The sequence below is a fragment of the Eleutherodactylus coqui genome, chromosome 3 (assembly GCF_035609145.1).
Source record: "Eleutherodactylus coqui strain aEleCoq1 chromosome 3, aEleCoq1.hap1, whole genome shotgun sequence".
NCBI lineage: Eukaryota > Metazoa > Chordata > Amphibia > Anura > Eleutherodactylidae > Eleutherodactylus > Eleutherodactylus coqui.
Genome location: NC_089839.1, coordinates 243,860,455 through 243,885,136, shown reverse-complemented (window position 1 = coordinate 243,885,136; position 24,682 = coordinate 243,860,455). Strand labels below are relative to the sequence as shown.

General features: G+C 41.6%; 1 protein-coding gene across 5 annotated transcripts in view; it reads left to right on the top strand.

Moving 5' to 3' along the window:
• The window catches only part of COL11A1 (collagen type XI alpha 1 chain), a 229,080-nt gene that overhangs the window by 14,550 nt on the left and 189,848 nt on the right, over positions 1 to 24,682 (top strand). For all 5 annotated transcript variants that reach the window (XM_066597204.1, XM_066597201.1, XM_066597205.1 and 2 more), the window contains exon 2: positions 8,566 to 8,733. In XM_066597204.1, the coding sequence (XP_066453301.1) occupies positions 8,566 to 8,733 (168 nt within the window). The remainder of the gene's footprint in view (positions 1 to 8,565; positions 8,734 to 24,682) is intronic.

Sequence of the window (24,682 nt, the reverse complement as noted above, 5' to 3'; positions counted from 1 at the left end):
TTTAAAACTAGTAGTTTTACATGTGTCTAATATTATGATGGAAAAGTATCAATATGTTTAGTATTAAGAAAGAGGCATTTGACGGTAACTTAAAACCGAACCCTTTTTTATGGAAGTATAAGAAAAGTTAATGAGAAATTCAGCTGTTGGAATCATGCATGGTTTATAGCTTTAGTTATAGATTTTGGAATGGTTTACAAAACTTCATGGAAAGACAAAACAATATTCTTCTGTACATGCAGTCCTTTTTACTATGCCACACTTGATACAGTCCAAAGTTTACTGTACAAAGGCTTGGCAGAGGATAAAGAGATACATTCTGCTTCTTGAACTCCTGTGGCTTGTCCAGCATATCAAATTCTTCCCAGCGGGAACCTGCAGTGTCTTTCCTTACAGCAATGAGGACAGCTCTGCAACAAGGGAGACAGAGAGAGAGGGACAAAGATGCTGTAAAGAAGAACATTTGTTATCCTAGCAAATAAATAAGAGCAGCTCAAGAATACAGTTTTAGTAAGGCCTTTTGCTACGGTAATAGTAGGTTACAATTGCAGGCTAAACTGGGCTATACTTCACATTTTAACTCCTCAGGGCCCCACAATTGCCACATAGCCTTTTTTGCCGACATGATTTAAGTTATATACTACAGCTCTTTAATTCCATTGAGTTTTTGGAACTGTATACAGTTTTTCCCCAAACACAAAACCTACCCCTAAAATAAGCCCTATGCTGATTTTCAGGAGGAAAGGGTGGGGGCTTGAAATATAAGCCCTTCCCCAAAATAAGCCCTAGCTACATAAAAAAAGGAATTCATTACATTAAAAAAAGCTATACATTACCTATCAGGTGCTGTCCGGCTCCCTCCTGCTGGTCTTTGAAGCTCTGGCGCTCTTGCTTCAGTCCTCAGCCGCTGACAAAAGATTGCTTGCTGGTAACAGGATTTGTAAACACAGCCTCCAGCAAGTCATGGCTCTCATTGACTTGCAAGCGCCACGGCTGAGCCAATCAATGCAGTGCTCAATGAACCAATTTGATGGCTGTAATTGGTTCTTCAAGTGCTGCATTGATTGGCTAAGCCGTGGCGCATGAGAACCAATCAGGGCCATCGCTTCCTGGAGGCGGGGCTTATAACCCTGTTACGATGAAGCAATCTTCTGTCGGCAGCTGAGGACTGAAGCAAATGTTTTGGAGCTCCGGAGACCAGTGGGAGGGACCTGGATGGCTCCTGCTAGGTAAGAATGATAAGACATCCCCTGAAAATAAGGCCCTGTGCCTGTTTTGGGGCAAAAATAATATAAGACAGTGTCTTATTTTTTGGGAAACACAGTATGTGGTAAAGTATGGATTTAATTAGGCAGGTAAATACTATAATCACTGTAAAGGGTGGATACTTTAATAAGATAACATTTTAAGGAAATCAATGTTCAATTCATTAGTAAATAATGTGGATGAAGACAAAACATGCTTATTTGCCTTATTAGTGGTGTATTGACATTAATGAACTGTAGTGTACTAGGCAGGAGCCATCTCCCTATAGAGGGTCCTGTGGGGAAGAAGGATCTTGAAGCACCCTGTCCTGTATAACCATTCAATTTGCTTGGGGATAAAGTCCAATGTAGCTTTACAAAAGTTTTAGACCATAAGCTGCACTTTTTAGCCAGCAAAAAACCTTGCTAAAAAGTTTTCTGCACCTTGTAGTCAAGAGATGCAGCTGAATGAGATCACTGAATCTTCACATTCAGCTTCCAGATAGACCCGTGTGAGGGAAAATGACCTCCTATGCTACAGGTCCTCCGGACATTGGCATGGCAAGCATAGAGCTCTGTGAGGCAGCAGTGATGAACGGTCCTAGGCTAGAGGACCTTGTTGATGGCACAATCATGTAACCAGTCGGCAGGTTCATACTCTGGAGGAGAAAGGCTTTACAGGCTACCAGTGCAGGTATAAGGGCAAGTTCACATCTGCACTAAGGGGTTCCATTTTCTTGCTCTATTATGGGAGCTGGAAAATCGCCCACTGGCCTAACGGATCTGTCTTATTACAGAATCGAATGGTGCTTCGTGGACCCCATTGACTGTAATAGGGTCCTTATGGCCATCCAGCATTCTAAAGAACAAAATAATGCTAAGTTATTTCATACTGAATTTTAATGGCATTCGATGTGGCCGGTTTTGAAAGGAACTTCTGACATTGATATGGACAGGCCCTAATGTTTAAAGGCAATACAATGCCTGCAGCAATGCACATGTGAACATTGCATGTCAACTGTGTGTATATGAATTGTGTACCGCAGAGCTGTGTGTATGTAGGGTTGTGTTCACACTTGGTTGGTGCCTTCTTTCTGGGGCTTCTGTCATAAAGGCTGCACTATTTTTTCTGGCAAAATGACAGAACCCATGACGGGAACTGGATGGAACCTGTTATAGCCAATGGGTCCTATCAGGTGCCACTGTGATCCTTCCTTTTGACAGATCGGGTAGGCCGCTTTATTTTCATTCTTTTATTTCATAACATACGAATAAAAATCTGTATGGAGACTTAACTGTGTGCAGTAGGGCAGTAAGTGTATGTATTGTATATGCAGTGCATATATAGTAGGTGTGTGCTGTGCGTAGAATGTCATAGAGGGTGTAAAAAATACACAGTAATGGCTTCTTAAGGAGACTTTTTTCGCACATAAAATATAGAATAGAACCCATTGATGTCAATAGGGTGGTTCTCATAAACGTTTTTTGCACATGCATTATCAGTGTGCGCAAAAAAATTAAGACCTGCTCTCTCTTTCTGTGTATTGTGCAGCAAAAGCTCCTATAGACGTCTATTGGAGGTATGTAAATGCACGCAGAAAAACGCAGAAACGTGAAACTTGCTGCACAATTCCATCTGCACCTCATTAGCCTAAATAACCTTTTTAAATCAGGATGGAGGTGTTGAGCTAAAGCTTGCGCAATTGCGCATATGGTTGTCTGAAGAAGCCCTAAAGCATGAAGAATAAAGTAGAACCATCAGACACATTATGCAGACATTTAAGGAGATTGCATTGAGGTTTCTACATGTCTGAATGCAATTTGTGTCAGTGATCAAAAATGAGTTTAACAGGAGTGGACTGTTAGTTATTTACCCACTTACCTCCTCCCCAGAATACCAAGGAAGGAAGCACTACATTTCCTTAGCCCACCAGGAAACTTTTAATTAGTATGAAATGTTTTTTTCTATTTTCTGTTGTTTAAAGCTGAGGTGCATCTTATAGTCTGAAAGATACAGTAGTCTGACATTACTTATTCAATTACTTGCCAGAGCACCTTTTGCCTCCCATTGACCTCTCTCTGGAGAGACGCTGTTGAGCAGTGGATTATCTTGACCCAATAGTATCTCTCCTGACTGAAGGTAAAAGAGGTGAGAAGAAAGGATGCAATGTTGTGACATTCTAGTGAGTCTTGAGGGGCTTAAGAGCAACAACAGAACAGAAGAGCAAGAGTAAGAGCAGAAGTGAAGCTTATACTTTCAACCATAATAACTAAGTCCCAAATTTAAATACATTGGACAGGACAAAGCACATTACTCCTCCACCACCGCTCCAACATTCGAGAATTCCATGACATAACGACCACTTCAGGTCCTTTATGTGCTTGCCAGAGCACCTTTTGCCTTCCATTGGCCTTTCTCTGGAGAGACGTTGTTGAGCAATAGATTATCTTGACCCAATATTATTTCTCTTGAGTGAAGGTAAAAGAGGTGAGAAGAAAGCGCACAATGCTCTAACATTCTAGTGATTCTTGAGGGTCTTAAGAACAACAACAGAACAGAAGAGCAAGAGCAGAAGGGAAGCTAGTATTTTCCAGCAAGATAATTAAGTCCCATATTTAAATACATTGGCCAGCACTAAGTGCTGGCCAATGTATTTAGTCCCCCCACCACTGCCCCAACATTCAAGAATCCCATGATATAATGGCCATTTAAGGTCTGAGAAGGATTGTTATGCAGTCTCCTAGAGTAAAGGTGGGCAAATCTGCTTAGTAATAGTGCTATATGGAATGGGGATGGATTACAACATAACTAGCCAAATTTGTTCTTCAACAATCAGCAAGAAAGCTTGGTGACAAAGCCTGTGGGAACTTTAATGGACCTCATAAAGAAAGCTAGACCTAAGAAATTACAGACTAGAATTCTTAAAGGGTTTGTCTCATCAGGGTTGTTGCAAGTCCTGCTTCTAGGACCCCTGGCAAACAGCTGAGTCTGTCTGGTGAAGCCACAACCAGCCAGGCATTCAGGAGAGGATAGAGCTTCTCATAAAGGGGTTCACTATTTTGGCTCAGAGGGTAACCCAAGAGGGGATTCATACTATATGACATCTGTACGTCCTAAAAGGGCATATCACATTGGGTTGTCTTCATTAGACAAACGTTTTAACAACTTAACAGAAAAGTGCAACTGAAGGACATAAATGTGCAGCGATTTTATGATTTAGCAGTAAATTCTCTTTAAATCTTTAATTTTTCTAGTAGAGAAAATCATTTTTATATATGTACTATGTATGTGGCAAGTCACTTTGATGTGGTTAAAGCTTCCTCCTGATATTTTTCGTAAAGCTGACTTACAGCTTCTAATCCCATTTCCCTTCCTTAAAGCTCTTTCTAATCCCCTTTAAGGAGCAGTGAAATGCCCTCTGGACATGAAATAACTCTCCTGTGAATTTTATGAAGGCCAACGAGGGGATTTAACTGTCAAATCATCCTTGAAGGATGGCAGGAGAACTGAGAGTTATTCTAGATATATGCTGATCTTCTACACATAGATACTATATATTAGGTTAGTAATGGCTTTTCACATGCCATGCCCTTTCATCAGTTGTACATGCGTTTCTCATTTGTGGATACATACAAAGGAGCAACTATAGCCTGAGTCCCTGGGATAATTACGCAATGTGAACACCCACTTATAAACTTTACATGTTACTCCCAGAGGGCCCCAGGAGATGAAAACTTTGGCCACCCAGTTTAAATATCAAATTGCCATTAACTCTTATGAAACTCAAAGGTAAACTTCCAGCCACATTTACAGTGATAGTTTTCAAAACTTTTAGACTACTTTTTTTTATGTCTAAACATGTTGAAAAGGCAATGATATTGATCATTTCTTTTCACTACATATGAATATAATTTTGTATGATATACTAAGGGCTATGTAAAAAAAATTAAAGGGAATCTCCACCAGTCTTGTAATTTGCTCTTGAAAAATTAAAGCTGCACTGTGATTGGTTGTTATAGTCAGCAAAGATAAGTTTTATTTCAGACAGATCTCATAAATGTTCCTCATTATAATCTATAACTATATGGTAATTATTGTAGTTTATAGTGTAGTCAATTATAACAAGTAATGTGGTGAAGAACACATCTACTTCTGTCATCATGGATTAACCCTCTCCCATCCAATTTGTATCCTGGTTTTCCTAGGGGGCTTACTCTTTTTCTGCCGTTATACAACGGCGCTATATGCTGGCTAAAGCCAGTACTGCATGAAGTGACACGTTGGATAGGCTCTGACAGCAAAGAGTCTGGCAATATGCAGTAAGAGAACCCCCGATGGACGTCTTCCAACATTGGAGCTGTACAGCCTTAAATCATAATGTCTTCAGAGGTTAGACAGTGGATTGGAAAGGGTTAAAGGAAACATGCTGCTCCCCCCAGATGAATTATACTTCCATTCCTTCATAGAAACTGTAGAACTTTCCAAACTTGTTGAATACAAGAGGCCAGTTCTTATAGGAGACTTTGTAGGAAAGAATGCATAGTCCTCGGTTGGGGGAGAGAGGGATGGAGCATGTGCAGTGGGAGTTGTAGCAGTGGTCTCCAATCAACACTGATATGCATTGGATGTAGCTCTACTGACTCCAGTGGTTCCATTGACGTGAATGGAGCAGAGGTGCTCATTTGTAGCTTCCGCTGCCTATGGTTCGGAACCCAGTGAGATCACTGGACACCCACTGATCAGCAAGTTATCCCCTATCCTGTGGATAGGCGATAGATTGCTGTGATGGGTATACCCTTTAACTGTTAAGACTGCACAGTACCTGCAATTAAATGTGGCAAGCGCAAAACCTGGCAAACAATGTAACAAGCCTCGGCACAACACTTAATAACACAGTCATGGTCATTGGGACCTAGAAGGTCTATAACAGAACTAATTGTAGCACATTTCAGTTCACACTTTAGGTAAAAGGATGCAGTAAAAGCGTCATCTACATCACCTCCCTTACATGGACCTTTCCTCTGTTTCGCTGGAATTGTACATATAGTTTTTGATACAGGTTTTGGGAAGATGTTGATGCAACGTTTGGAGCCACGACCAGGAGTGAAACCCAAGGGAAGACGAAGCATAAAACTTTGTTTACATAGAGTGTTTTCAACGTGTATTATGATGTGGATTCTGCAATGAAATCCGTGTTGGAAGCCATACTTGCGGATGTGTATGCGAATCTGCAACAGAACTCCAGATTACTGAGACCCATGTCGGAAATATCTGACACAGATCTGACACTTAAGCAGTATGAATATGCCCTTATGGAAGAATGTATAAGGCTTTCGTCTTGTTAGAGTAATTTCTGGCTTTAGCTCAAGGAGCGGCATCAAAAACTGCATTCTAAATTCTAGCCTTGTAGTACAAGGACTCATACGTTCTGTTAATTTGTAGCAATAAAGTAGTAATTACATGGAAAATACATCAATAGCATTTTTTCTTACATACAGCAGATATGGTTATTATTACCTTGTCATGAAGTAAAGCAGTGTTTGCCATGTACAAAAACTTAGTTGGGTTTTTTTTTTTAATGGTTATTCTCAGGATATGCCTTAAAGGTCTGATAGATATGGCTTCCACCTCTGGGACCCGCAACTATCACTAGAATGGGGGACCCAAACCACATTCTGTATGGTGAGGTAGCTGCTGGTGCTGCATCCAGACTGCACTTAAATTGAGTGCTGGCCAGATTTACAGAAATGGTTGAGCTCGGTGTGCTACTCTGTTTCCGCAAGTCCCATTAGAAGTGAATGGAAGTTACTGAAAAATTGTAGCACAATGAAGATGTAATCATGACATTTTTGTTTCTGTTTTATGTACGAACATATTATAATTTTAATACTGGCAATCATTGTGCAATTTAATCCATAAACTGAAGATTGCGTTTGCATTCTGTGTTTGACATTATCCAAGACTAGATTTTACTAATCCCCTGGTTTAGACCCAATTCACATTATGTTTGTAGTAGGGATGAGCGAGCGTACTCGGAAAAGCACTACTCGCTCGAGTAATGTGCTTTATCCGAGTATCGCTGTGCTCAGGGCTAAAGATTCGGGTGCCGGCATGGAGCGGGGAGCTGCGGGGGAGAGCAGGGAGGAACGGAGGGGAGATCTTTCTCTCCCTCTCTCCCGCCCGCTCTCCCCTGCTTCCCGCTGCGACTCACCTGTCAGCCGCAGCGGGACCCGAATCTTCAGGGACGAGCACAGCGATACTCGGATAAAGCAAATTACTCGAGCGAGTAGTGCTTTTCCGAGTACGCTCGCTCATCTCTAGTTTGTAGCCTTACATTGAATGTTTACGTCTGGAAGATTCCCTTCATACACCTCTGATGAAAGGTTGCAACATAGCCCATTGTATAGGTATATGGTGGTATATGTCACCATATAGCCTCCTCTATCTATACTCTTCTGCTAGCTGAAGAAATGCCTTCATCCATCATGCATTCTCCTCCACAACTCTCTCCATCACCCCCATGCAGCTCCCTTTACTACTCCATGTTGGCACTCTTCCATCTGCACCTCCCTTTCAGTCACGTTTCCCCATGGAAGCTCCCTCCATCACCCGCAGTGGCTCCTTCTCCTTTCAACTACCTTCATCAGTTGCCCGCCGGCTCTGTACCTCAACTCTCACCCTTTGACTGGTGGAGGTGAGCGGTAGGCTGAACTGCTAGATGTGGCTTCTCTGTGGAAGTTCAAATGATACAATTGTCCAACGCTCAACATATGATAATGTTCCATATAGAGACAGTTAAGTCATTGGAGCTTTCCCAGGGATGACACTCCCAACAGCTTAGCCCACCTGAACCTACCAAGAAATAGGGGGTGAATAAAGGAGCTTGCAGGGTGCAGGTGAATGATGGATGGAGTGTAGGGGGAAAGGAAGTTGAAAGAGGGCAGAGCTGCTGCAAGTGATGGAAGGAGCCACGGGAAGGAGAAAGGCAACATGTATAAGTAAAGGGAAACGCGTGATGGTAATGAAGAGAGTGGACAGCTTGGGTTATGTGATGGAAGGAGATGTGGGAAGTTGAATTACAATGGGAGACGCATGAGGGCAACTGAGAGACTCGGTAATGAATAGTTGTGATGGAGAAGGCAGCTGAGAGAGGTGGATGCAGTCTGTCAGAGTGAACGAGGGGATCATTCTGGGCCAAGGGCGGCTGGCCTTCTTTGAGAAATGAGTTGATATTAGTATATGTCTTGATAAACAATTACGAGTAATATTAGTTTTCCATTGATAAAGTCAATTAATTATGTTTATTTTTTGCTTTTTCAGCTGGACCAGTCGATGTACTCAGAGCATTAGAATTTCACAGAACACCAGAAGGTGTGTCAAGAACAGGAGGGTTTTGCGCAAACAGGAAGGCATCCAAAGGATCAGACACAGCGTACAGAGTTCAGAAACATGCCCAGCTTAGTGCCCCAATGAACCAATTATATCCAGGTAAGAAACAAAAATACCCATGCCATGCTCTTGTCTTCTCGTTGTATGCCAGTTATCACATTTCACTCAAGGTGGACATAGACATTAGCCAGTCATCAACTGATCTGTTGCTTGTGGGGACTACCAAACCCTTCCCTGTAAGCGCTGAGGGTGCATGGAGAAGAAGGACATATATAACTGCTTATTATGGACCATCAATTGTCATCTATTGTTGATATTTATAGGTTGTGTTCCATAAAGATAACCCATAAGAACCCATATGGACACTGTAGGGGAAATGCAGCGTTACACACAAGTAATTCCAATGAATGGCAACCCAAGTAATGTAGGGAGACGCCAGGTGCATCAGAATAGGTCCAGTTATTCTCAGTTTTTCCGACATAAGTTTATGTACAGAGGGAGATGTCAATCACTATGTGGATAGGGGATGCAAGACTCTTAGGACTTCTGCAGACAGGCGATTTTGCACCCGCAAACGACAGAGAATAGAAAGCATTGATTTCAATATGTTCCCTCATATTCACCAAAAATATATGCAACATGCTCTATTTTTGTGCACCCAAGACACCATAGGAGTCTATTGGGTGTGCAAATGTGCACCCCATGCTCTGAACTGTGCGATTTCGTGGTATTAATTAAGCGGGTGAGTCCTGTGGATAGACTTGGCTGCGTAGAAAATTACAGACGAATGCACGGATACGCGCAAAATAGCCAGTGAGACCGCTCCCTTCATAGCGCAATTACGTCATGCTATCGCAGGCATATCTTTGCATACACTTGTTTGCAGGAGCCCCTAGAGTGGGTTTACGCAAGACAGCCATCATTCAAATAGACACTGGCACTGGTGTAACTATAACTATGCATTTCACCCAAGCCCAGGAGCCTTAGGGGGCCCATAAGGCCGCTCTTCTCCCAGTACGGAGCCCAGTACTATGAATAAAGCATTATAGTTGGGGGCCCCATTACAGATTTTGCATTGGGGCCCAGAAGCTTCAAGTTATGCCTCTGCTCACTGGAAATATTTGCTACAGTTGTAAGTGTACCGACTGTGGTTCATGGGCATTTAAATAACTGCTCGTTTACACAAAAAGATAATCAATCACCCAGCGACTATTTTTAGGTGAGCTGGAATGAAACGACTACCGACTAGTGAAGGCTTGTCACCCTGTTGGTGGCCCTGTTTACATGGTACAATAATCGTTTATGCTCATTTGATTGAGCGATTATTCGGACAATGGTTGTTCTTTGTCAAGGGCTCCTTTATACAGACGGATACGCAATTGTGGTTGCCTCAACGCAACATATTTGCGCTATAAAGTTTCTTTGGCACACTTTTTGGCCTAATTTACTGGAATTTTTTGCGCCTTCAGGACAAGTTCATTTGCATACAATAGGCACGCATGCCCCAATTTAAATGGCTATTTAGTCCAACGAGTTCCAGATGTGTTCTTCCAGCAGAATGGTGCATTGTATTGTGCATCTTTTACATATTGCTTTGTATTTGCCCCCCACCCTACCCCCCACAACCCCCGTAGACTTCTATGGGAATCCCTGCACACTAAAGTAGAGTGAGAATGTATACGAACCCATTGAAATCAATGGGCTCTATTCTTTGTGTATTGCACCTGTAGGACGCCCATCTGCAGGAGGCCTTAGTCTTTCTTTGTAAGTCCTGCCATCATGTAAGTAGCTTTTTATATGGACATTCTGAATGAATTGGTAGAAAGCAATAAATCAACTAAGATCAACAATCCCCCCATCTATCGTTTGCTGCACTAATTAACACAGGTATACAAAATATGAAATTCATAGAGATGAAGCAACAGACATTGAGGCATCATGTCCTATCAGATGTGGTGTCCTAACAGCCATGGTTAAACTTGATCTTTGGCTATAACATTAAGAACACGCTAAAGGTTGCTTGGCTCCATATTAAATTTAATGGGAAAATCTTGACCTATAAATATTGGATTTTACTGTGTTTTAATGAGAAAGAAAACATAATCTGCTTAATCAATGGGATGTCCTCCTATGCAGGCTAATATTTTTTCTGGCATTGAGCCGGCAGCATTTGACCTACTGTTCTCATTTAGACAAACCCAACAAAAGTTAATCACACTGATGTATCGAGATACGGAAGCTAACCTTATCACAAACGGTGTCTGGTTGGTTAAACAGACTCATGGAATTTCTACGTTCTTTTTAACGCAGTTAGTTTGGCAGAAAAAGAGATTAGATGCAAAAATTAGGAGAATTTAAAGTATAAACATACATAAAATGGACTAAAGCCCAATGTCCATGGGCGGATTTGAATTGCAGAACCCGTGCAGGGCACCCGTGTCGATGATTCACAGTTCAAACTGCCCATAAGAAGACGTAGGCGTCCGCAGCTGAATTAAAACATACAGATTTCTTTTGCGGACCTTTTGGACCAGAAAACAAGGCACAGCATGCTGCATTTTGCTGTGGTTCCCGCACGGACGGCTTCCATTAAAGTCAATGGAAGCTGTCCAATCCGCGGCCCATCCTCAATAAATTTCGGATGGGCCGTGGATTCCACGAGAAGGCAGGAGATTTTAAAAAAAAATCTCTACTGCGCATGTGTGCCAGCTCTTCTGTATGCATCTGCAGTGAAGACCCGGATAGGTAAGCTGTGTCATTGGCTGCAGGCAGGGTTGGATTCCGCTGCGAGCTTCCGCAGGCGGAATCTGACCCGCCCATAGACATGAGGCCTAAAGGTGCTTTTACACTGGACGACTTTCGGGTGCATAAGTGCCCAACAGCCTTCCCAATCACTACTGCTTCTGTGCATTTATACATTAGATCTATTCCCCCTGCCTGCCTCCATTCACTGCAAACAGGCAGTCACTGGAAGATTAAGTGACGTCTGTTTACACTAAGCGAGAAGTCACTCAGTAGTTGCATTTCAGTGAGCTGAAGCAGAACAGCTCGCAAGTACTGAATGACTTTTTGTGCAGTGCCTTGGCGGCAGCTGTGTGTTCATTGGTCGACTGTTGCCCATAATTGAAAGTTTTAGCGATTATTCGGGCTACTATCGGCGCCGTGCAAAGGTAACTTTAAACTTCACTGTGTAAATATAGCCGTAAAGTCAGATTTCTACAGAGGAATTCCGCACGGTGAATAACGTAAAAAAGTACAGAATGATAGAATTGCATTTTTTTGTAACGCCATCTCCCCAAAAATGTGAAGAAAAGGTGATCCAAAAAATGCACATACCCCAAAAGGGTAACACTAAAAACTATAGCTCACCCCACAAAGAAAAGCCCGATACAGGCCAGTTGACAAAAAAAATGAATACGTTATGGGTCTCAGGTTATAGTAACAGAAAACAATGTTTTTTTTGTTTTTTCTTAAGGTTTCAAAAGAAGTAAAACATGAAAAACTATAGAAGTTTGGTATCACTGTAAGTGTAGTAAAAACTAAAGGTCCATTTACATGGGATTACTGTGGGGCAAGCGATGCCAGACACTCGTCCCTGTGTATCTGCGCTCCAGTGCTGTGACACAGGAGCTGGCTGGTTCATGAAGCAGCCAGCAGTGGAGCGGGGCAGTGCAGGAGATTTCTCTCCTCTCGCTCCCCCTCCCCTCTCCATTCACATAACACAGCGGCCGTTCACTACTGAACGGCAGCTGTTTAAACTGAACAATGAGCGATCAGCTGATCATCCATCGTTTATGCTGCATAAACGATGGACGATGAGCTTCATCGCACAGGAGCGGGGATACACAGAGACGAGTGTCAGGCATCGGTTGCCCAGCAGTCGTCCCATGTAAGTGGACCTTAACAACCCCCCACCCAAATAAAAATGTAAATTAAGCCCAAATGATCTGGCGGGCAGGTCCAGATAGTCTCTGCTGCCTGCAGTGCGTTCCAATCCCTGGCTATTCTTTCTTGTTTATTGTGGGCAGAACTGAACACCTCTTTTGTGCAAGCTCCGACCCATGGTGCGGTGCAGATTTGGACAAGACTGAGGATGACACAGGAGACAAAATTCATGTAATACATCGATCAATGAGAGAATGGCCGGAGACTGAAGTGTGCTGCGGGTCCTGCCCACTGAACTGTTCAGGTTTCATTTACATACAGTCCGGGAATGGTTAAAACCCAATTTTATAAGGTATGAGGACATGCGTCACGGAAAACCCGCAGCAAATAAAAAGTATGAAATTGCTAAATCTGCCACTAAAATGTGCAGATTTGGCTGCATTTTTGATTGCATCAGATTTTAACCCTTGTATTTCAAGGGTTAAAATCCACAGCATAAATAGACATACTGTGGATTTAGAATCTGCAGCGTTTTGCAAAAATGCTGCTGATACATTGCAGAATGTTTTGGCACTATGTAAAGGCGATTTTTGAAATCTCCTCCCCGTGGCTTGTACTATAAATGCTGCGGAATTTCTATGAGTGAAGGCAGCCTAATGTCAATTCCACAGAGAAAGGGAGAATGGAAGAGCCATATATGTATTGCCAAGTACACTAAGCTTTAGCTGCATTAGGATCCTGCTAGGGATGAGCCAGCATACTCGATAAGGCAAACTACTCGATTGAGTAGTGCCTTATTCGAGTACCTGCCCACTCGTCTCTAAAGATTCGGGTGCCGGCAGGGAGTGGGGAGCGGCGGGGGAGAGCGGGGTGGAGCGAAGGGGAGATCTCTCTCTCCCTCTCTTCCCCCTGCTCCCCCCTGCTCACCGCCGCATCTTACCTGTCACCCGCACCGACAGCCGAATCTTTAGAGACGAGCGGGCAGGTACTCGAATAAGGCACTACTCGCTCGAGTAGTTTGCCTTATCGAGTATGCTCGCTCATCTCTAGATCCTGCTGCTCTTCTATCCTTTCCCCATGCTTTACATTGCAGCTCTGCTCTTTGTGCATAAAAAGCCCATCCTAAGGCTCACCAGCAGGCTGATTTCCATTATGATAACAGCCAACTGTTTATAAACAGCTGTATAAGGAATTAATCACCAGTGAGTAAAGATTATCAAGTAGCTGTCACACATATACTGAGCCAAATCAGCCTCCTTCAGATCTGCTAGAAATTCTTCCCGTCCTTCTTTTATGTTAATACAAGCTGTGACATATTACAGATATGTAAATATTAGTGGAAGAGTGTGTTTGTTAAGAAAATAAACTAAGGAACAAAAGAAGCAACATATGTTTTCCCTTGCGGCATGATGACATATCAAAAACAGAAATCAGATTTCCAATTTCCTTCATTATTATTCATTGGAGAGGAAAAGTCCTTCCTAAGATCTACTTTAAAATGCGGTCCCATGCTTGGAGCCACAGCTTGCACCAGTATGTTCACATGAACTCCATAATATACGCTGATCCCAAAAAAGTTCGGGATCACATATTACAGCATCCTTTAGACAACTAATGGGCTTCTGACCTTAAACTACCATCGAACTGGCTATGTCCTTAACCAGAATGGGCAAGGGGCATTGAAAGTTTTATAGTACTGCAGCTTCCAGGTTAGCAGGATCATAGAATCAAAGAATGGTAGAGTTAGAAGGGACCTCCAGGGTTATCGGGTCCAACCCCCTGATCAGTGCAGGATTCACTAAATCATCCCAGACAAATATTTGTCCAGCCTTTGTTTGAAGACTTCCATTGAAGAAGAACTCACCACCTCCTGTGGCAACCTGTTCCACCCAATCATCACCCTCACTGTCTGCTCGGTTTTACAAATAGGAATATAGTTAAGCCTTTCTGTAAGAGAAGTTTGTCAATAAATGGTGAAAAATGTAATTCCAAAGAAAAAGTACACAGTGAATTTGAAGTAATGGTTCACTTCTGCTGGAACCACTGTTTTCCAACCTGGGCTACTTGGGAAGTACTCTCGTCAGGGGTCCATAAAAGGCAGCGGCAGGAAAACTTCTCAAGTTTATGGCGATTTCTCGCGGGAGCAAATATTTCTGCCAGAATGCAGTGGAATTTGCCGCTGCAGAATTCCACATCAAAATCTGCAGATTTTGATGCAGAATTGCAGGTTGATTTATCCCACTTTCATTCTGCATAAAAATCCTGTTGAATTTACCGTGACCTGTGATAGGGAATGACGAAAATTCTGTCCGTATGAAACAGACCTTAGTAGATGCAGCAATCTATGTAGGCAGGCCTGTCCTCACCCATCCATCGAAAATAAATATTAGTATGCCGTTACACCAGCCACAGAGGGGGTTTTATTGCTATTTGGGAACACAGGTGGTCATGTTACTATTTGGGGGCCACAGAATGGGTCTTATTATTAAATGGGGGCAGCCAGGGGGTTCTACCACTAAGTGGGACCATATAGGTTGTTTTATTAGTAATTGGAGAGATGGGGGGGGGGGCTATTACTATTTAGGCTCACTATTACTTTTGAAGGGTTGAAATCTGCTGTAGATCTGCACCAAAATACGCATCAGGGTCCGTACAGAATAGTGAGAATTTGCTGTGGATTTTTTCCACTGCAGAAAATGCCCTGAACATACCCTAAGGGTACACCGCTATTCAGTGTTTCATGCTTGCCCCGAAGCTAAAATTTGCCAGCTGGCCTGCCCCTGTTTCGGACCTCCACTGATCAAGAAGTGGTGTCCTTAACTAGCGATATGCCAGTGAGGAAAACTACTTTTTTCCCGTTCTCCCTCTGTGACATACATGCAAGGAGCAAGCTCTGGAGCAATGCTTGTGACATACCCGGTGGTTGCTGGCTGTTTAAAACAGCCGACACCTCCCGCAAATGGCCATGATTGCAGCTAGGTCTGATTGCAGCTGTTTGACAACTTAAAAGTATTGTTGATCCTAACTGCGGCAAGTAAACTGTTAGCCCCCCCAACTCACTATGTGAATATGGGGTACTTATGGTTGCCATGGTAGCCCTGGGCCTATTGAAGACTCCCAGAGCTGCCTGTGGCAGTGCTTAATATGTGAACCTCGAAAATACCATATACTGCAACATTGCAGTGGATGCAATCAACTGATTGTAAGTTCAAATCCCCTAATGAAGCTAAAAAATATTAAAAATAAAAAAAACAAACACTCTTTTTTGTTTTTCCCACAAAACAATCTAAACAATTAAAAAACATAGTTTTGGCTTGTAGTAATACTATCTAATAATTACATTATTAATCTCACATGGTGAATGCTGTCGAAAAGAAAAAAAAAACATAATGCCAAAACTGTGTTTTTGGTCAGCCTGTTTCCCAATATAAAAATGAATTAAAAAGTAATCAAAAAACTATATGTATCCCAAAATGTTAGCAATAGCAACTGCCCTGCAAAAAAGAAGCCCTCATACAGCCACATTAAAGGGAAAAAAAAGCTATGGGATTCTAAATATGAAGACAAAAAAGCAATTTTTCTTTAAATAAAAAGGTGTTTCAATTTTTTTAAAGTAGTAAAATATAAAAAAGTCTAAACATAGTATTGTGATAATAATAGTGACCCTAAGAAGAAAGCTATCACATCATTTTTACCAGATCCTAAATACTGCAAAAGCAGCAATGTACATTAATTTCTACCACTTAAAGATACAGCTTGTCCCACAAAAAACAAGCCCTCATTTGTCTATGTTGATCAATAAACAAAAAAGCTATGGCTCTTGAAAGATGAGGATGAAGAAAATGAAAGACAGAAAAAAAGGCTGGCGGTTAAAGGGGTATTCTTATCTCAGCATTTCATGGCTGAGATGGGAAACCTGCAGCTGTCTCCGGACAGCCTCACTTGGTATTACCTAACACTGTTCATGTAGCTCCCACTAAAGTAAATGGGGGTTACAGATACACCATAAGGTTGCTACCTCAAGCCGTTTCCGTGACATTTGGTTGTGAAACAGCCGCGAAATGCTGAAATGGAAATACCCTCTAAAGGTTCGGTCAGACAAGTGTTGTTTACTCGCTGTTAGAGCAGCGTGTTTAACTACGCTTCTATAACAAGCAATAGGTTGCTATGGAAGCGCAGATATGGACCCTTTTTAGAAGTGCAGAATCTGTGCTCCTAAAAAAGAACGGACAGAGAGTGCCGACTTGCCTGTCAGCTCCGTGGTGCGCGCTGTCCAGGGTTCTTAACGTAGCCTCCTATAGGAGCCATAGTAGCACGCAGGATGCAGCCTGCACCCCATACATGTGACCGAGCTACTCCATGGAGCTAGGGGCAGCCAGTTCACACACAGAATTTCCTCCCTGTCAGGAGCGTGGTTTACACTTTGCTTAGCAGCGTGTAAACCACACTTGTCTGACCGCAGCCTAAAACAGTCTGATTTTTACCAAGGGCCACATCAGCCTTACAGCTGTCTTCAAAGGGCCAATTGTAATAGTAAGGGCTCGTTCACATGGGCGTATTTGTGCAGCGTATTACGTGTACAATTTTTGCACAGTGAATTGAGCCCATTAATTTAAATGCGTTTGTTCACATGAGCTTATTTTTTCACGTGATGTGCAAAAGCATGAAAAAAAATGTGCCGTGAACTATTTTGCAGCTTATTTTGTATCGCAATAGGTTATTGAAGTGAATTGGTGGGCGCAAATACGAAGTGAATACGCAGGAAACATACGTATTTGCACAGCAAATATGCAGTGTATTATCACACATAAAAAATGATGGAGCAGTTGAAGAATGAGGGCATAAGCGATTTTTGGTCGTGCAAATAGCAACAGGTTTTTACAACCAAAAGGCTCTTACGCCTGTGTGAACAAGCCCTCTTTGTGGCCCAAGTAGTAATAATGACCCCCATAGTAGCCACAGTAGTAACAGTGACCCCATAGTAGTTCCACTAGTAATAATGACCACCAAACTAGCTGCAATAGTAACAGTGCCCCCGTAGTGGTTGCAGTAGTAACAGTGTCCACTATAGTGGTCCCCATAGTAATAATGACCCCTATAGTAGCCATAGTAGTAACACTTCTCCCATAGTGGCTCTAGCAGTAATAATGACCCCCCATAATAGTTGCAGTAGTAACAATGCCTCCATAGTAGCCCCAGTAGTGAAAGTGAAACCCATAGTGGTCCCAGTTGTAACAGTGACCCTCCATAGTGGTCCCTATAGTAAGTATCCCTTATATTGACTAGAGTAATAATAGTGAACCTTATAGTGATCCCAGTAGTATCAGTGACCCTCATAGTACCCAAGCAGTAACTGCCCCCCCCCCATAGTGGTCCCTACAGTAAGTATCACTTATATATTGACTACAGCAGTAACAGTGACCCCCATAGTGGCCACAGTAGTAATAGTGTCCCTTATATTCGCCCCAGTAGTAATAGTGGCCTCCATAGTAGACCCAGCGATATTGCCCGGCTACAAGCCAATAGCAATCCTCCTATTGCGCCTCTGCTAGGCAGCATCACTACAAGCTCTACACTCACCCCTCCTGCGGGCGCAGCCGCTGCAGATTCTATGACTGCTGGCCTCTTCCCTCGGCGCAGAGGTTAGCAGTTACAGACTTTGTACTGTATCGCCAGACTGGAGCTGCAGGCAAGGTGAGTAGGGGCAGCACCCACAGGGATACACCAGGGTCGGAGCAGAAGCCCCTGCTCTGACCTCTATGTAGTGGCTGTTGCTCATAATTGCAAGCCAGCTCCCATTGAATCCAAGTTATATAAAGTACTGTGTAAAACTTTTAGTCAGATATGGAAAAAATGCTGTAAAGTAAGAATGCTTTCAAAAATAGAAGTGCTAATAGTTTATTTTGTCAGTTAACAAAATACAAAGTGACAACAAAAGAGAAATCAAAATCAAATCAATACTTGGTGTGAGCGCCCTTTACCTTCAAAACAGCATCAGTTCTTCTAGGTACACTTGCACACAGTTTTTGAAGGAACTCAGCAGGGAGGTTGTTCCAAACATCGTGGAGATCTAACTACAGATCTTCTATAGATGTAGCTTGCTTAAATCCTTCTATCTCTTCATGCAATGACAAACTGGATGGTATTGAGATCAGGGCTCTGTGGGGCCATATCATCACTTCCAGGACTCCTTGTTCTTCTTTGCACTGAAGATAGTTCTTAATGACGTTGGCTGGATGTTTGGAGTCATTGTCCTGCTGCAGAAGAAATTTGGAGCCAATCAGACGCCTTCTATTTTTGAAAAAAAAAAAGTCTAACTTTGCAGCTTTTTTCCCACTGCTGCCTAAAACTTGTACACAGTACTGGAAAAGCTGGGTGACATCTCATCTGGCTGCCATTGCAGCTCCTATGGGGGTTGTCACTTGGCTTTCTTAGACTCCTGAATGGCATGGTTGTCTAATTCAGGACAGCAGGGGGCTCTAGGAAAAGTGGAACAGAAACTAACATAAGTCTAACATATCATCACGGAATAATCCGACCTTATGAAGAACTTTTTACTATTTTTTTTAATTTTTTTTTTATTTGAGGACGTGGTCTTTAATCGCTCACGTTACATATAACATTTATCATTTTCTCACTGTCAGAAGATATTAAAGGACATTTCAAAAAGTAGTGCTGCAAGCCCTGATTGTGACAAAAACATGTGAGTTATGAAAGTCAATGAGTTATCAGATTTTAGATCAAGACATACTCTAGACCGGGGCATGCTAGTGCACATCTGCCTGCAAGATGCATCTGTTTTCTTGGGGGCTTCTGCAGCTGGAATCTAGTGATGGGGAAGGGCTTCCTCCAGCCATGCTCTAATGTGTTGCTGGCTGTGATCTATTTTACATTTTTAATAAATAAACAAGACTTTACAAGTGTCTTCTTCATTTATCTCCTTACAAGCCAAGGCGTGTAAGACCCTGAAAACGAGTAGGAATTCCACAAAGGCTTTCCACTGACTTACTCTCTGTGAAATGCCTGCGGCAGGAAGATCTGTAGTGGGCGCCAATTCAAGAATATATTGGGCCTGCAGATGTAGTGGTGTAGAAGATCAAAAGGTCCCTCTTGCAATTGCCTTTATTAAGTTATTTTATTCACTTCCCATGCTGTGCTGGCTTGGGTTTAAAGAAATTCAAAGGGTTGTCTAATTTAGAAAACTAGTTTTCATGTGTCCTATTGGGGAATTCTGTGTTGATATAGGGGGTCTTCTGTTGAGGATCCTCATGCCTTTACCAGATGGAGAGCATCTTGCTCAGAAAGACCTGTGATGTTCTGCATTAGGACTCATCTGTGTCCGAGCTTCCATTAGGAGACTCCATCACGGATTCCAAAATACAGGAAAAAATGGCTGGTACTAATTTGGATAGCATTACAGAAACTAGTAGGACCCCATTATAGTCAATAGATCCATCAGGTGCTGTTTGTGCCCAGCATATTCTAGATCCAGCAATGTCATTCATTTCCTTGTTCTGCTCTTATAGAGGAGCAAAATATCAGAAAGTTGGAATGACATGCAAACAAGGCTTTACACGGATAATTCAGTGATGTGAATGGGCACTAGGTAATGAACTGCAATAGCACTGAACACTATTATGCGCATATTTTTCATGCACGTCATATGCAGTACATACCAGATAAACATGTAATATGTATACTTGCTGCATATGTTAAATCCCCATAGCCTATATTGGTGCGCACTAGTGTAACTATAAGGGATGAAGGGCATGCCGTTGTACCGGGGCCCAGGGGCCTCTCTTCTACATATAGGGAGCCCAGTACTATGAATAAAGCATTACTGTTGGGGGCCCTGTTACCGGTTTTGCATTGGGGCCCAGGAGCTTCAAGTTACGCCTCTGTTGGTGCGTAATATAAGTGTGAAAAGATGTGAGTGACCCAATAGAAATGAATTGGGTTTTTAGCACTGCATATTACGCGCATGAAAAATAAATCCATAATGCGCAGTGACAATATGCTCATTTAAAGGCACCCCACAAATAATAGCCGAGTGTTGGGGTTCCAATAAAGATCCTTTTTTTTTTTTTTTTTTTACAGAATTACAATTATCATTCAAACAGACTGTTGTTAAAAGGAGAGGGGATGCTACACAATGGTAGACATGGCCCTATGCCAACTTTTGTGAGATGTGTTGCTGCCGTCAATTTATCAATAAGAAAAATGTCTAATTTTCACCTTCTGACGTGTTCTATGCTCTACTCTGAATAACATATGGTTATACGAGATTTTAAAATCATTACTTTTTTATTTATTTATTTTACATTTCACAGCGTCCCAAATTTTTAGGAATTGGGGTTCTACAACATGATTGATTTATGATACACTATATTATTTGGACTTTACAATAATGGGTTTTCTGCGCAAATATTATTGATAACCTATCCTCAGGGTAGGTCATCAAGTTGATCAGCTGGGTTCCGCTGCTTGAGATCTCTGTGGATCAGCTGATTGGGCACCCGCTGTTAGTGCTGCAGAACACAGAGGTCGGAGCGGAAGCAGCTGGCTCCGACCTCTGTGTAGTGGTCAGCACTTGTAAATTCATACAGTTGTAATTGATTTTAATGAGACGCCAGCCTACAATTACTAGTGCTGACCATTACACAGGGGCCAGAGCCAACTGCTTCCGCTCCAACCCCTGTGTATTGTTATGCTGACAGTAGACGCCTGATCAGCTGTGGTCCTTAGTGGTGGACCCTAGACGATCAAGTATCGATGACCAATCCTGAAAAATACTTCTTCAAACAGGTTTTTGAACCTTCAACTTATGTCAGCCTGTTTAAAATTCAATTTAGTGATAGTTATATATTCAAAAGAGCCAAATAACAAAAAAAGTGTCAACCCTAGTTCTTGCCACCCAGCCAAATAACAACCAATATGTGCCAACCCTAGTTCTTGCCACCCAGCCAAATAGCAAACGATATGTGCCAACCCTAATTCTTGCCACCCAGCTTTTTTAGAGTTCTGAACAGCCAATCTGCCTAGTTATACCTCAGTATAACAAATATATATGTAACCCCAGATCCTACAGAGATCTGTGAGAGTTGCTCTACAGCTTTCTCACAAACAGATCTAAATAAGCAATTGCAAAATGAAGTATATAACAACTGATGAAGACAACTGATGGGATTATAATTACAGGTGTTACAACCGTGTAGACCACAGCTACATAATTCCTCTAAATCCATTAACAAATTATCGGTGGGAATAGTACTCACACAACTTCAATCAGAAGACTTTCTTTCCGTGTCACTGCATATCTTTAATAGTTTCTGACACCTAGTGAAGACTAGGGATAAATAATAGTTCCATTGTTGTATCTTTTTATTTCTATGAAATATATTAAGTAATTTTCCTGTTTAATAAATTGTAAACTATTAGAAGAATCTTGTAGCTTGTTAAGACGGAGTCTTCTGTAAGACACCTGAGACATATTAATTCTAGGATGATGGACACAAATATGAAGCATACCGTACAACACAAAATATGTAATGGTCTTCAGTCACATTTGCTAAAGGCAGAGAGGCTTGATGAATAATATAAAGAAAGGACAAGACTGTCCAATTATCATGAAATGTGACTGCAAGATGTTAGATTGTAGAGAAAAACATATCAAGGAGCAAACTCGCATTCCAGAATATTTAAGTTCATTCACATGTGATTTATAATTAGACTAAAAAAAAATCTTCTGTGGTCTTTGGAAAGTATAAATATACTGTCATATCTGCCTCACTTATTTAATTCCTCAGGGGGAATAAAAAAGCCATTTTATTGAATGACAAGGTCCATATTTTACAGGGGACTGCAATGGGGTATACAACAATCCAACCAAATGTTCATAGTATTACTTGGCCAATACTGGGATTAGAGAGGATGTGTCCAGTTTTAGTCATCATGAAATCACCATGTTCTTGAGAACAGCCCTTATTTTTATAGTTAAGAGCAATTTGATGATGTTGGGTCTAGGTTGGTTGGATCAAATTTGTTTATTTATCTAATAATGTAAATTATATTACATCATTAGTTGATTTATGACTATCTACATGTACATTTTGACTTTGCCAGTCATTGCTGACCTTCAAGTTGATTTGCAAGATTCCCCTTTTTAGGCTAGGGTCACATGGGACGGAAATCCTACGGAATGACTGCACCGAAAAACCGCAAGATTTCCACAATATAAATGCAGCTTCAAAATCTGCATTTCTGCCCCAGCCATCTCTCCCCAGAGAGAGGAGAGAGGCCACTGCATCTTTGTTTTCCCCCTAAAAATGTTCCCCCTAAAATTAGGAAAATTGACTTCTAGCTAATGGGGTCTTTTGGCTTCCTCTGAATTAACATTGAGGGGTAATAGGATGAACTGGATTGACATATGTCTTTTTTTCAGCCTTACACACTATGTTAACTATTAAATACACTCCTTTACCTACTTACATACAATTTCCTTTGTCAGAGTTGACTAAACTACTTACTCATTTGGCTTGAAGAATTACTTGTTCGTCATTCTTATCCAAATAAAGTTTCATAACTCTACAAAAAACTCTCTAGACCACACAATCCCACCCAACCACCTTTTATTAAACTCCGGGAACAGGAATTGGTTAAGGCCTTTCTTGGAAAGAATTATCTATTGTCTTGAAGACTCTACATAAAATATCTAGATCTCTATAAAATATTGTCAAGGTGGCGTAATAAACCTGGCAAAATAATTCAGTACAATGCAACTAGTTCAGATGTTTGTTGGAGATGTCATCAAGAAAAGGGCACCTTCACCCACCTTTGGTGGCCATGTACTATGATTACACCATAGTACTCTGAAATAGTTGAAAAATGCAATCTCATATATAAACTTGTTCTGCTGTCTTCACCTGAAACAGCCCTTCCTAACTTTTTCTATCTGGGCTTTACTCTTCCCACATTTCTTTAATTAAATACCACATAGTGGCAACCAGGATGATAATTCCCCTTTACTGGCATTTAAGTGAGGTTCTGACTCAGGATCAGTTCGTAAAGAATGTAGACCAAATCGATAGAGTTGAACAAATCTCACTCTGGGTATTTTCATTAAAACTTGGTGTTTTTGGATAACTCGCAGGGAATATGCAATATGATTCATGGTGTGCTCTCTGTTTGTCCTTCCAAATGCTCTACCTGACATTATTTAAAAATACACTTATTTTTCCGCTATTTGACCTCCATTAGGTTAAACTGTGATAAATGTTATCTCTCCCGTTTGTTTTTTCTTCTATTTTGTTCACAACATTGTATTAAGAATAGACTATGTATGTATATATGTTAGCTTAAGCATGCCTGATTTACCTTTTTTTACTTATACAGCTATTTCAACTCTGCTGTTATAAAAAATATATATATATTATTTGAAGGTCTGTCAACCATCACAGGTCATGGATAGTATAGCATAGCATAAAGTACCTTTACACTGAGGGCTCAGTTACATGGGTGCATCCGGGCATCGATGTGCCCGTGTTCCTGCAGGATAAGACAGCCACACTGCAGGTGTGGACGACTCTTCGCACCGCTGGAAGAAAGAACACATGATTGGCTCCATTGCGGAGAGTCGTCCACACCTGCAATGCAGCAGTCTTCTTCGTGCAGTAACACGGGCACATTGGTGCCCGGGTGCGCCCGTGTGCCTGAGCCCTTAGCAACTATTGTTCCGAAAAGTTGCTGAAGTTGCTTGAAAGCTTTGACACACAGCACTTATTGTTTATTAGTTGTTCGCTGAGATAAGGTTTGTAGAGGGAGCTCCATGCAAATTTCTGCACAAGTCATTCAAATACAAATGACTTTACAGTAGACTATTTTTGATCAATTACCGAATATTTTTTAAGTGAGCTGAAACGAAGCAGCTAGCAACTAGTGAGCAAATTATTGCTTATCACCCTGATGGCCATGTTTACATGGAAGGAATATCATTTGCATTTGCTCTTTCAAGTGGTTATTCGAATTATAGTCATTCCATGTAAAGCCACCCATAGTATAGTATATTAGCTCTGGTAGAAGGGTATTAAAGGTGTTGTCCAATTGTAAACTATCAATAGTCTATCCTTAGGATGGTTCATTAATAGTAGATTGGTAAGGGGCCTGT